General features: G+C 37.4%; 1 protein-coding gene across 2 annotated transcripts in view; it reads left to right on the top strand.

Annotated features, from left to right (window-relative positions):
- The window catches only part of PRKDC (protein kinase, DNA-activated, catalytic subunit), a 123408-nt gene that overhangs the window by 50451 nt on the left and 57934 nt on the right, over positions 1-15023 (top strand). For both annotated transcript variants that reach the window (XM_088130628.1, XM_088130629.1), the window contains exons 38-48: positions 557-658; positions 1632-1799; positions 2570-2697; positions 3217-3424; positions 4009-4187; positions 6770-6938; positions 9918-9983; positions 10796-10868; positions 11747-11895; positions 13252-13389; positions 13501-13620. In XM_088130628.1, the coding sequence (XP_087986754.1) occupies positions 557-658; positions 1632-1799; positions 2570-2697; positions 3217-3424; positions 4009-4187; positions 6770-6938; positions 9918-9983; positions 10796-10868; positions 11747-11895; positions 13252-13389; positions 13501-13620 (1500 nt within the window). The remainder of the gene's footprint in view (positions 1-556; positions 659-1631; positions 1800-2569; positions 2698-3216; positions 3425-4008; positions 4188-6769; positions 6939-9917; positions 9984-10795; positions 10869-11746; positions 11896-13251; positions 13390-13500; positions 13621-15023) is intronic.

Raw genomic sequence — 15023 nt, 5'->3', positions numbered from 1 at the left:
GCATCTCTCCTCATATTAACTGTATTTATACGATGGATATTACACAATTGAAATTGCCAACATTTCCTGCACTGTGAACAAAAATGGCTCAAATCTTGCATCAGATTGTTCATAGTACTAAACCTCTTTGTATGATTGAGACTGTTTGTTATTCACTTGTCTGCATACATTTAGTGTTGGGATTAATAGGAAATTAGATTATGATAAAATATTATTCCTTTGAAAGAATGCTTTGATTTGAACAGGCATTATGCTGCTGTTTTTTGCATTTGTTAATGTTATTGATGTGAGAGTTCTTAAGGGCTCTGCATTCAAAAGTATTGAATGGGCAGGTAATACAGACTTTCCTTAATATAGATTTACTTTCAGTTTATTTATATATATATATATATATATACATACACACACACACACACACACACACACGCATAAAAATAAAACAAAAACAAAATATTTTTCAACATTTATTTTAGAAAATGTTGTGGCATACTATCAGATAACTATTCTGATAAATATATTTTTGTCAGTTCAACATTCATTTCATTTTGTTTTCCAGATTGACTCTTCAGTGTCATTTACTCATCATGAGGCATTTTCCCATGTTTTTAATACATACACAAGTCTACTTACTGACCAGAAGTTGGGTCTAAATCTCAAGGTAAGTTCATTGTGTATGTTGTGTATTAATGTTAGCAAAGAATCTGAAGTATTTGCAAAGAATGTGTTGCGTGCAGTGGCCATTTAGCTTTATTCAAATGTGTGATTAACTAGAAAAAATCACAACTTGAACTGCAGTGAGAATTACTACTATTATTATGATTATTATGATTATTATTATTATTTAAACTTATGTGCCACCCAACTCTTAATGATCCTGGGTAGGTCTGAGTAAGAATTACTGCCTCATGGAAGTTGTGCCAATATCAACATTTAAGGATAGATATTAATGTGGATATCTGTACTGAGGATTTTTGTGAGTACATGAAGCCAAACCCCATATAATTACTGTTGTTGGGTAGATGTACTGAAAGGAATGCATTCTCAGTAGGGAAGAAAATGAGAAAAACTTCTGATCGTCAGACAGAAATAACAGGGTTGAAGATTTCTGTGGAAGTATCAGCAAGAGTCTGTCTTAACCGTATGAGTGGTTCCAACCCTCCTTTGTAATCTAGGTTTCTCAGCACTTAACAAATAAGTAAGAATACTAGTTTTGGAACAAGCAACAGACTCTACAGTTAACTGAAGCTAAGGTTGATGGCAGTTTCAGGTTATGGTTGGTTTGTGTGGATAATGGTCAAACATACAAGCCAGCTAGAGATAACAAACTATTGTTTGTTACATCTGAGCAAGGATATTGGGGTAGCTTGCCCCTTCTATACCTTGTCTCCCCCATTCAATCTTAACTTTGCTTATAGTTTACACTAGTCCAAATGCTATCCAAAATTTGTAATTAACCAGAGTCGAAATAAAACATTTTCAGATTTTCAGTGTGAAAACTGGTTAATCTTAATCAGAACAGAATTTACCACTCCTATCTTGTTCTTGGTGTATTATTTTTTCCATCAAAGCTTCTTGAAAGAAAGGAGAATTTTAGATTTAACATGAAACATTGTAAATTGTATATATTTCAGAGTCAAGCAATTATTATTCTACCATTCTTCACTAATCTTGTTGGAGAAGGACTTCATAGCCTTAAACATGCACTTGATCAACTTGTAGCACTTAATTTCCCTTTGAGATCAGATGAGTTTCCTAAGGGAACTTTAAGGTACAATAACTATGTGGATTGCATAAAAAAAGTAAGTGAAAAAAATCTATAATGACTTCTTATATAGTTTATGTATTTCTACCATATTACTAACGCTAAGTCCAAACTGAAATAAAGCAAACAAATCTATGTACTAAACTGTAGGAACAAACTCACTATGTGACTGTTATACCGAGAAGGGATTTTTGTTTTCATTTTAATGTATATCTTCATTTCTAATAAGATTTTGTAATTTAAAAACTTACTTAGATTTACATGTGTAATTCTTAAATATTTTTATACTTTCAGGAATCAAAATTGTCAGTTGACATAATCTTAAAATTCTAAAAACCTTATTTTTTAAGGGCTTTCATGTTTGTATTTTAATTTTAAATGCTGTTAGCGCCCACAGTTGCCGTAGTGAGATAGGCGTCCAAATAAATAAATGCTTTATGAAATATACGTGAAACAAAAATGAATTTCTGTATATAACTCTAAGAGTACATTTTAATATATGGAAATATAGTCCTATCTCTGATTTTTTTTCTTTTAATTGTCTGTATTGTAGGCGCTCTACCTTTTTGCAAATGAAGTTATGAATGAATATATATAGATTATTGTATAGTTATTGATAACAGATTATTGTATGGTTATTGGAATAAATTTTTATTCTCTTCCATTTTTTTAAAAAAAGAGCTGTTACGTTGATGACTTACTGCCTCATACTGGTTTCAGAGAAAGTTTGGAACACAAAGCTATACACTCTTTACTAAGTTCCTGTACCATATTTCCTAACTACACAATTGTTCTTTTATATTTTAGTTTTTAGATGCACTAGAACTATCCCAGAACTCTACATTATTGGAGTTGATAACAAAAATTCTTTGTAGGGACCATAAACATATAATGGAGGAATTATTCAAGATCAGCTTCAAAAGAATTGCCAGAAGGTAATCAGTAAAACTTACTTTTTTAATCAGATTTTATTAACAATATGATTAAATAACAAGAGTTCAGTAATATGTTAGGCTTAAAATTTGTAATGATGCCTGCTATGGTAAGGGTGCTCACTGAAATCGTTATATATATTTTGTGTGTGTATGTTTATGTGTATTTTCATTTGGCTTTGCTATCAGAGATGCTCATACTGGAGAAAACAGAAAACATTATTTCTTCATAGCAGTGATGTGGCTTGTGGTTGTGACATTTAGCTGGAGATATGTCATATGTGTGTGTATGTATATATGTGTGCGTGTGTGTGTGTATATATATGTGTGTGTGTGTGTGTGTATGAATGATGGTTTGTAGCATCAGTTAAGTTATATTTGCCTTAAAAATATGTGTCTATTTCATTATGACTTAAATGAGTCATTGCTTTAGAAAGAATTCTCTGAAAGATTGTGGATGGCATATAATTTATAAGTAGGAATGTGGCTGAAGATCATACTTAAATTTACTGTGGTGTTTAGGGGCAGCTGTGAAAGGCAAACACTGTTGTTGGATACCGTGCACCAAATGTTCCAGAGTGAAACCCTTCTTTCAAATACAACCCAGCAAGCCTATGTAGATCGATGTCTTCTCATACTGTTGCTTCACTGCAGCTTAGATGCACTGAAAGAATTTTTAAGTAAGATTATCACAGAGGCAATGGATACACTGAAGTCCAGGTTTACGAAGGTAAAGGTTGAATTATTACTAAATCATTACAGTGGTACCTCGGGTTACGAACTTAATTCGTTCCATGACTCTGGTCGCAGCCCGAATTGGTCGCAACCCGAAGCAAATTTCCCCATAAGGTTCAATGTAATTACCGTTAATCCGTTCTGGCGTGGAGGACAGGGAGGCGGCTATCGCTTGGAGGGAGAGTCCCCCTCCCTACGACCACGTGTCAGGGGCGGAAAATGGCCACGGACCACGTGTCAGGGGCGGAAAATGGCCACGGACCACGTGTCAGGGGCGGAAAATGGCTGCGGACCACGTGTCGGGCGGAAAATGGCCGCGGACCACGTGTCAGGGGCGGAAAAATGGCCGCGGACCGTGTCATGGGAAGGAAAATGGCCGTGTATCCTGTTCGTACCCTGAGGCGGAATTCGCAAACCGAGGCAAAATTTTGCGGCCGGAGCTGGTCATAACCCGAAAAGTTCGTTAACAGAACCGTTCGTAACCCGAGGTTCCACTGTATATTAATCTTTTCAAAAATAAAAGATGTATTTATATATGAAGCTCCTTTGATACTCTGTTTCATTAATGTATTTTTCCAGTCAAATGAAACTGCTTTTGAAATGCAACTAATCAAAAAAATAAGTTATTACAAGATTCTAGAAGTTACGTACTCCCGTCTTTCCAAAGAAGAAGTATATTCTAAAGATTCCAGAATTAACCAAGCTTTTCAGCGCTCTACCCACATAGAGGGGAATGAACTTACAAAAACACTTATAAAGTAAGAATTGTTCATTTATGCTTTAAACCAATGTTGCCAATAATTAATTTGATTATCACAGTCAGTAAAATAATATTTTGAGATACTGCCTTAAAAGAGTCATGGTAGCTACACGAGGGAGCAATATTATACTATTAATAATGATAAACTCTTAAACTCTTATTTATTTAGAAGATAATTCACATAATGTTTAAGAGGCTTATTTCTGTGTTAGTCTCAAAAGTTTATCCTCAAAATCTTAAAGAAGAAGATACGTTGGTTTCCCTCTTAAATTTTCTTAGTTAGATATCCTGTTCAGGCCACAAGATAAATTGAATGATTTTTTGTTCATTAATGTTTAGCATTTTTTGGCTGTTCTTTCAATTGTAAATATTATTTTGAAATATTAGCAGTTTATTGGCCTTTACAGCTATTTATGCATTACTTATTTTTATATATGTAAAATATACATTTCAGGTTACAGTGGAATTGCATGTTTTTAATTTCTTTGGAATAGCATTCCCCAAGATCCAGATAGCCTCTCCCTTGCTGGATTTCAAAAAGGCCATCAAAACGTGGCTTTTTCAAAAGGCCCTGGGGATGAGAAAGTTACAAACTGCTGCCCCTTGTAATTTGGAGACTCATGAATGTACAGTTTTATATTTTCCTCTGTCCTTGTCCTTTATATTATTTATGTTTTAGATTTTGTATTTTTTAGCCTTATTTATATAAGTAGGATGTGTAAGCAACTGAGGGTTAGTTTTGATTGTAGCAGCATATAAACCAAATAAATAAGTAGATCTCAGATCTAAAGATAGAGTGCAGCTTCAGTTTGGCATTTGCTGGAATGTATTACAGTGGGGCAAAAAAGTATTTAGTCAGCCACCAATTGTGCAAATTCTCCCACTTAAAAAGATGAGAGAGGCCTGTAATTCTATAGGTATACCTCAACTATGAGAGACAAAATGAGAAAAAAAATCCAGAAAATCACATTGTCTGATTTTTAAAGAATTTATTTGCAAATCATGGTGGAAAATAAGTATTTGGTCACCTACAAACAAGCAAGATGTCTGGCTCTCACAGACCTGTAACTACTTCTTTAAGAGGCTGCTCTGTCCTCCACTCGTTACCTGTAGTAATGGCACCTGTTTGACCTTGTTATCAGTATAAAAGACACCTGTCCACAACCTCAAACAGTCACACTCCAAACTCCACTATGGCCAAGACCAAAGAGCTGTCGAAGGACACCAGAAACAAAATTGTAGACCTGCACCAGGCTGGGAAGACTGAATCTGCAATAGGCAAGCAGCTTGGTGTGAAGAAATCAACTGTGGGAGCAATAATTAGAAAATGGAAGACATACAAGACCACTGATAATCTCCCTCGATCTGGGGCTCCACGCAAGATCTCACCCTGTGGGGTCAAAATGATCACAAGAACGGTGAGCAAAAATCCCAGAACCACACGGGGGACCTAGTGAATGACCTGCAGAGAGCTGGGACCAAAGTAACAAAGGCTACCATCAGTAACACACTATGCCGCCAGGGACTCAAATCCTGCAGTGCCAGACGTGTCCCCCTGCTTAAGCCAGTACATGTCCGGGCCTGTCTGAAGTTTGCTAGAGAGCATTTGGATGATCCAGAAGAGGATTGGGAGAATGTCATATGGTCAGATGAAACCAAAGTAGAACATTTTGGTCTAAACTCAACTTGTTGTGTTTGGAGGAGAGAGAATGCTGAGTTGCATCCAAAGAACACCATACCTACTGTGAAGCATGGGGGTGGAAACATCATGCTTTGGGGCTGTTTTTCTGCAAAGGGACCAGGACGACTGATCCGTGTAAAGGAAAGAATGAATGAGGCCATGTATCGTGAGATTTGGAGTGAACACCTCCTTCCATCAGCAAGGGTATTGAAGATGAAACGTGGCTGGGTCTTTCAGCATGACAATGATCCCAAACACACCACCCGGGCAACGAAGGAGTGGCTTCGTAAGAAGCATTTCAAGGTCCTGGAGTGGCCTAGCCAGTCCCCAGATCTCAACCCCATGGAAAACCTTTGGAGGGAGTTGAAAGTCCGTGTTGCCTAGCAACAGCCCCAAAACATCACTGCTCTAGAGGAGATCTGCGTGGAGGAATGGGCCAAAATACCAGCAACAGTGTGTGAAAACCTTGTGAAGACTTACAGAAAACGTTTGACCTCTGTCATTGCCAACAAAGGATATATAACAAAGTATTGAGATGAACTTTTGATATTGACCAAATACTTATTTTCCACCATGATTTGCAAATAAATTCTTTAAAAAATCAGACAATGTAATTTTCTGGATTTTCCCCCCCATTTTGTCTCTCATAGTTGAGGTATACCTATGATGAAAATTACAGGCCTCTCTCATCTTTTTAAGTGGGAGAACTTGCACAATTGGTGGCTGACTAAATACTTTTTTGCCCCACTGTATGTATTAGTCCAGCAAATTAGCCCTGCTGTTGTTCAGATGTATTGGGAATTTCAATCCTAACACATCTACAGGGTAGCAGATTTGGGAAGAGTGTACATGATTTTCTTTAAAGTGTCTGCTTTTTTTTTTTTAAACTTCCTTTCAAGGTCCTGTTATGATGCCTTTACAGAAAACATGTCAGGTGAAACTCAGTTGTTGGAAAAGAGGAGACAGTTTCATTGTGCTGCATATAATTGTGCCATTGCTGTTATCAGCTGTGTCTTCAATGAAAGTAAATTCTATCAAGGTTTTCTGTTCACCGAAAAACCAGACAAAGTATGTACTAGTAAACAGATACTAGTTCCAAGATGAAATTTCGTTGTAGAATGGTGGTCAGCAGCCCATACAGTGGTTATGTTGACTGTATTGAGAGTTTTTAGACCCTGCCTTTGGATTTTGTTAATTTAATTTGTATTGGTTTTACAGGTAGTCCCCAGGTTAAGAACACCCGTTCTAAGGGCGACCCATAGTTAAGAACGGAGCCTATTGTAGCAAAATTCATGTTAAATACACAATGATTCAAGTTAAATACAGTGGTACCTCTACTTACGAACGCCCCTACTTACGAAATTTTCGAGATACGATCAGCTCCGGCCCCAAAAATTTACCTCTACTTACGAATTCGCCTCGACTTACGAGCCATTTTCCGCCCGTTCCACATGGTCCGCGGCCATTTTTCCGCCCATGCCACGTGGTCTGTGGCCATTTCCCGCCCGTTCCACGTGGTCCACGGCCATTTTTCCGCCCGTGCCACGTGGTCCGCGGCTGTTTTTCTGCCCCTGACACGTGGTCCACGGCCATTTTTTCCACCCTGCCGTGTGGTTAGCGGCCATTTTTCCACCCTTGACGCATGGTCCGCCAACGCCGGAACGGATTAATGGTAATTACATTGAACCTTATGGGAAAATTTACTTCGACTTGCAACCAACTCGACTTGCGATCAGAGTCATGGAACAGATTAAGTTCGTAAGTAGAGGTACCACTGTACACAATGCATTGTCAAAGGCTTTCACTCCCAGAATATGATGGCTGGTGTGGGTCTTCCGGGCTGTGTGGCCGTGTTCTGGAAGTTTTGTTTCCTAACGTTTCACCAGCATCAGAGGCAGGAGCAGAGACAGGAGCAGCTGGACACAGAGAGAACTGCTCCTGTCTGTGCTCCTGCCCTCTGAAAATGCCAGTCACAGATGCTGGCGAAACGTTAGGAAACAAAACTTCCAGAACACGGCCACACAGTCCAGAAGACCCACACCAGCCATAAATACACAATGGTTTGAGTTAATTACACAATACTACTTATACAGTATTATACAATAATACTGTTCTGGCTTACATACACATTCAAGTTAAGGACAGACCTTGGGAACGGCACTTGTTCTTAAACTGGGGACTGCCTGTATAGGCTTTTATGTGGCTTGAGTGTATTGCTTTTTGTAGTTTTTAAACTGCTGTAAGCCACCCAGAGTCATGCAGTTGGGATGGGCAGCTATATAAATAAATAAAATGAATAAATAAATAAATTGATACCAAGATGAAATTAATGCAATTTGTGTGGATTAGTGCCATCACCTGTATCTTCTAGTACAGGCTTCTAGTAGCAAAATTATGCTTATCAACAGGTAGAGGAATTTTCCCTGTTTAAGACATGCAAATATCTAAATCAGGTGAACTAGATCAATTGGGGGATTAGAGCATTTTATGTGAGTTTATAGCACCAAGGGATGCCTGCTTCTCAAACTGAGAAGTGTGGATTCAAATAGAAGCCATCAATAAGATTTAAATGTTTTGTATTGACATTTGCATGATGTAAAATTTTAATTAACTTTGGGACACATGACTAGTGTGATATAGTAGCTAAGTGTGGGCTGAGACCAAGAAGACCGAAATTGAAGTCTAACCTTAGCTATGAAAACTGTGTGATGACTTGGGGCTCCTCGTTCTTTCTCAGGCCAACCACCTCACCAGGTTGTTCTCGTGGGGAAACAATGAAGATAGATCTCATGTAAAGCACCTTGTCCTCTTGAAAGACAAAATATATATTTATTTGATTTTATAAATTAAATAAATACAAAATGTAACATATGCTGCTTTGATACCATTGATCATGGTATCCTACCGGGCTGATTTGGGGGCTTTGGGAATGGGAATCATGGTGTTGCAGTGGTTCTCCTCCTTTCTCCAAGATTGGTTCCAGTCATTGTTGATAGTGACCCTTGTCCTCAATTCTTGCTCTGTGGAGGGTCTCATGGCTAAATTCCTCCTCCCACTCCTTTTAAAGTCTAAATGAGGCTGCTTGCGGAGGTCATCTCTTACATAGGGTTAGATATCAGTGCCCTGATGATAGACAATTGTACATCTCAGTCCTTGCTTGCCCAAGTGATGCCACCAAGGTGCTATGGGGGAACTGGATGAGGAGGAACTGAATCAGACTTAACCCTAGCAAAACCAAACGACCTTGGATTTTGAGGCTTCGTGAATCCAGAGTTTTTCTCCATCATTCATTCTGGATGAGGTCTCGCTGCTCCAGACAGATTTGGTGAGCAATTTGGGGGTCCTCCTAGACTCATCCTGGTGTCAGCCATGGCTCACAGGGTCTTACCACAAATCCTTCATGTGTACCAACTGTACCCATTCCTGAATTAAGAAGCCTTATGCTCACTCATACCTTGGTCATCTCTCACTTGGAATACTGCAGTGCACTCTATATAGAGGTGCCCTTGAAGAACATTCAGAAGCTACAACTGGTCCAGAGTGCAGCAGTGTGGAAGTTATGGGTGCACCTTGGTATGCCTATGTAACACCACTACTGCTTGTCTCCAGTTACCTCTGCCTGTCCAATAAGTTCTGATAGAGTTGGCATGTTCCCATCACTTAAGCTGTGTCATCTGGTGAGATCCAGGAAATGTTCTTTCCCTGTTGCCACACCTGCCCTGTGGAATACCATTTCCCAAGATGGAGCTGGTCCTGGCTCTGTCTGACTTTAAAAAAGACCTGGTTTCCCCCAGGCATTGAATCAAGTGGTCTTGTGAGCCAGTCTTGAGTAATTGGCTTTGGTGTTTGAACTGCCTTTGGCATAATATGCTGTGTTGTATTGTATTTTTATATTTATTTATATGTGTAGTATTGTCTTCTTTTAATTATGTACACTTCCCTGAGTTGCATGTTGAGCAGTGGCAATATATATTGAATAAATAAATGTTTGTGATAAAGTAAATGTATAGCATGGTGATCACATTACAATTTGCTTTTGTTCTACAGAATCTGCTTATTTTTGAAAACTTGTTGGATTTACAGCACCGTTATTCATTTCCCATAGAGATTGAGGTAAGAAATCCTATTTCTTGCATTTTTCTGAAAATTGTAATCATGTTTATCTAGCATGATAATGGAATGTGGTAAAGATAATACAAGAATTTAGCATTCCCAGATAAGGTTATTTAGAGAACATCTTCCAGTTATAAAAGCTCTACATTTAGCTTAAGGTGTCTAGCAAAACTACAGAAGACAAGTATCAAAGCATACCTCGTTGAGTTAGTAGTCTTATATAGATCTATAGTAGCATGTATGGATTCTGTCCTTTGGCAAATTTTAGCCTAGGTCTTTCTGTTGGCTCCTGTTCTCTTGACCCGCTTAATAATGATAACAGTGAATCCCAAGCTCATTCTTGGCATGGTGGAATCTAAACTTGTCTTATCTTAAAGAACATGAATATGTAGGAGAATTCTTACAGTATTGATTCACAGTTTTAGGCCCCATGGTGATTATGTAGCTCTCCCAAAGTTTGTTACCAAATTGTCTTTTTTAATGTGACAAAAAGAAAAAATCAAATTAAAAGTGGAGTGTAACCTCTCCATTAGGTAAATGAAACCTAATTTTATCTAACCAGACTCTCTACTTTTTGGAGCGTGACTTCCAGCATGCCTCTCCAAAGCCAGGTGCCTAGAATCAAAGTGGGCAGTAAGCTACAAAAACTCATGCCTTGGTCATCTCTCACATTTGTTAGTCTTTAAGATGCCACAGGATTCTTTGTTATATTTTTCTTGGCTTATTTAGAAAGTCTGTAAACAATTATATTAAATTTGTAATTAAGCGGCAATCACGCTAGATCATATTTGAAATCTTTTTGTATTTTCTAGGTTCCTCTGGAAAGGAAAAAACAGTACATATCTATTAGGAAAGAAGCCAGACAAGCAATGAGTGGGGATTCAGGTATGCGCTATTTCTACAAAAAGGATGAACTGATGGTGACTAACTTATTCTGTGTCGAGCATGAACACACATATGCTTTGAAAGCAGAAATAAGCAAAAGTAATCTAGAGAGCAAGTGTGGTATAGTGGTTAAGGTGCTGGATTAGGTGTGGGGGAGACCCAGGTTCTAATCCTCATTTCAAAGGTCTGACACTCCCTCTCAGCCCTAAGCAGCATCAGGTCTGCAACAAGCCAGCTGAAAACCAACTCCCTCATCACATCATGACTTAGTGTTTAACTAAGAAAATAAGTATTTTTTTTTAATTGAGAGAGAAATGCAATTTAATGGTCAAGCCAGGAAAGAGAACTAGAACTGCATTTATATTTATATTTATATTTATATTTATATTTATATTTATATTTATATTTATATTGGATGGGATTCTGAGTATAGCTGATGGATAATTCAGTTATGGTTGGCAGAAACCTTAACAAATAAAACTAGAGGGAAATGTATCAGACTGCAATAATTATACTTTGTTTTCTTAAAAACTAGTTAGTTATTACTAATTTAAGCCCTTGTAAATTTAGTTAGACTAGGTGCTTAAAGTTTAGACATTAAGTTTGAATATACTTTTCTGCACATTTTTTTAATTATCAGTTGCATGAAATGTGAATAACAGTAAGCCAAATGGAACTGTTGGAGAGTTTGTTAAAGTGAGGGAGAAATCCAATCTCTCTTCATTTACATAAGACACTGAATGACAGATACCAGATATATAAAATTAATTTTAATTAGCATTATTTATTGGAAACATACAAAAAGGTCTTTTCAACTACTCCCATGATTTTTATTGGGCAGCTTCTTACTTATTTCAGCCGGACTATTTTCCTTCTAGCTGAACCACGCTATTTAGCATCTGCATCATATATGGTAGACAGCAGTTTAAGTGAAGAAATGAGCCAGTTTGATTTCTCAACTGGAATACAGAGTTTTTCATACAGCTCTGAAGGTCCTACCAGTTCTGATTCCCACTTCAGGAATAAGGTATTTTAACTTATATATGTGTAAGTATATACCTTAACTATACTATTTTTCAGCCCAAATGAATAACTGCTTTAGATAGCCTTTCAAATTTTCTAAAGGTTTAAAAATCATACATTATTAGAATTCTAGTGATGTAACTGTGGTCTAACAGCAACACTGTTTTCCCATTAGACATTATCTTCTTTTGAGCAAAAATTAATTCCATAAGTCACTAGGCATATTACCATATCCATGTCACAAATATGTCTATGCTTGCTTAAATCTAAATGACAAATTTCAACTGTGAAAATTATAGGAATGTTTCAACATTAGTATCTCAGAGGCAGAATAGATAGGCATGAATAGCTTAACATTAAATAGGTTGTCTAATTAAGCTTGATTTTAATAATAGCTGCCTTGAATACCTTATGGGGAGAAAGGCAGGGGTCAGAGATGTGCGCGGGATCACAATTTTCTACTTCAGGCAAATTTGACAGTTTGAAAGTTTATTATGCTTTATTGTTTTACTGCACATTGTACAAAATTGTTGCCAACTTTCCAGTAAGAATAATTTTGCTCCATATATAAAAGCTTTTAGTTTTTTTGAATATATTGCTCAGACTTCATAAGATGGGCTAAATCAAATAATGGAACTCAAATACTTGTGCAGACCATGGAAATTGGAATGAATATACTAATTGGAATGTTACTCAGAACATAAATGGAAATAATAAATTAGGTGTGTGATAAACAGGCAACTTTTGCTTTGTTTAAACCAGGGTTTCCCCAATTGTGAGGTGTACCTCCCTTGGGGAGGTACAGAGTCCAGGGGAGATGTGGAAAACCTTTTAGTTATATTGTTACAATAAATCCACCTTTCCCAAAGGTTCATTGTTTTCATTGTTCACTTGTGCTCATTTTGGTGTTTGGATTTTTAGGGGAGGTGTGTACATTAAGATTACACTAAAGGGAGGTGTGATGGCAAAAGGTTTAGGAACCCCTGGTTTAAACTGAGCCAGCTACCATATCAGTATTATGAATCAGTGACCTTGTGCAGCTATCATGCTGGTGTTATAGTCCTTCATATGTAATGGTTGGAGACCTGATTGAAGTGGGAGATTAGCACATGGAATATCGAACAGATAATATTTCATACCCAGCTCATATTTTAAACAAATCTCTTGCCAACATATTCTATTAAAAACTAGAGCTACAAGAATATGTAAATGACTTTGAGAAATGACAAGCTTTCCCTGATAAACCATCCTGAAATAACAGGATATAATAATACATTCTTATAGGAACTCTTATTATAGGGAAAATCTGAAGAGAAATGAGGGGTAAGGACAACATTGAAATTAATTATTATTCTAAAAGGAGATTACAGATACTGTGGTTCCAGATGATGTGATGGAATTGGAAATGGATGAGCTCAATCAGCACGAGTGTATGGCTTCTATGACAACCCTGCTGAAACATATGCATAGAAATAACATCACACCTGTGGTAGGAAAAGTGAGTATTCCATTATAGCTCTGTGGAATTGGCATATATCACTTTCAGTTTAACTAATTTGTAATAAGTATGCTTTCATACTTATGGATTTGTAATGTTTTGGGTATTCAGGATACAGATTCACAAGAACTTCCTCCATGGATGAAGTTTTTGCACAGCAAGCTGGGAAATTCTACTGTACCTCTAAATATTCGCCTCTTTGTAGCAAAACTCATTGTGAATACAGAGGAAGTAAGTCCTTTTTTATGATAGAGAAAAGTGTTGTCATATATAGTTGGCGTACTTGCATCCCTTTGGAATAGTAGGGTAATCTGATATTGAGATTAGAATAATCTCCAGGCTTTACAGTTAGTCCTCACCAACCACAATCTGTCACTAAGCACCGTGGTCATTAAGCGAGATATCACATTACCACACCAGATCTACATCATTTCTGCTTCCATTGTTAAGCAAATCACTGCGGTTGTTAAGCGAGACATCACATGACCGCAACTTGCAATTTCACTTCCACATTCTCCACTAATTCTGCCTGCTGGAAGCTGGTTGTGAAGCTTGCAAATGCAGTCATGTGACTGCGGGATGCTGTGACAGTCGTAAATGTGCACCAGTTGTGAAATGCCCAAATGGTGATCTTGTGACCGTGGGATGTTGCAATGGCTGTAAAAGCGAGGATTGGTCGCAAAGCTGTTTTTCTCCAACCATTATAACTTCAAGTGATCGCTAAATAAGGCAGTCGGTAAGTGAGGACTACCTGTAATAATCTTTCCAGTGTTTTTATTAAATGGAGGCAGCAGAACATTCTGTTTGTGAACATGCTTTTCAAGTGTTACCAAAAGTGACAAAAGTTCAAAGTATATATAGGCATAACAATATCAAATAATGTCTGACTCTTCATTTTATTTGTTTTTTGGCAGTTTGTTGAAATACATTAATTTCCTAAGTAAGCATAGATTCCCAGCTGGTTTCTTGAGCAATTAATACATAATAGATGCAGCTAGTCTCTCCTACATGAGGTGGATTCATGTATGATTCATATGAGCAAACTGTGGTTATATTTAGTTTTACTACCATGTATACATTTTGACTGTAAACAAACAAGGGTGTAAAATAACTTAACATCACTCAATCCTTGTGCCGTTGCTTAGGATCAAGTCCTTCCAGTTACGTTTTAACAAGTCTCCAGAACTAGCTGGGAGCAAGGAATGATAATTTTTTGGCAAAATAACATCTCTTCTAGACAGAAAGTGACTATCCATACAGTTTGGTTGGTAGCTTTGTGAGCAGTCTTGGTTTTACAACTGAATTTATTACACAATTTGGTTAGCTGTTCATGAAATAAGAGTACAAGGACATTCTCATGATCTTAGTGGGTATCCTGGTAGACTGCAATACTCTCTCACCTGTGATGATTAATTTATCCCACTCCCTCTATCCAACTATAATTTGAACGTAACGTGTTGTGCTGGATAACATTAGTTTAAGAATGGTAGTTTTAAAAGCAGTAAATCAAATTTATTGGACACTTTTTGTGTGATGGAATGGAATTATGAAGGCCAAGCTCAGGGAGATAAACATTTTCTTAGCTCACCAGGACTGCGTGGGAGTAACAAGAGGATGAGACTGGCACCTCCCTG

This window comes from Python bivittatus, unplaced genomic scaffold (genome assembly GCF_059951505.1).
Source record: "Python bivittatus isolate LINGU-HERP-01145 unplaced genomic scaffold, Pbiv_v1 ctg000840_np1212, whole genome shotgun sequence".
Lineage (NCBI taxonomy): Eukaryota > Metazoa > Chordata > Lepidosauria > Squamata > Pythonidae > Python > Python bivittatus.
The sequence above is the reverse complement of the archived record's forward strand: the minus strand, read 5'-3'. Positions and strand labels throughout refer to the sequence as shown.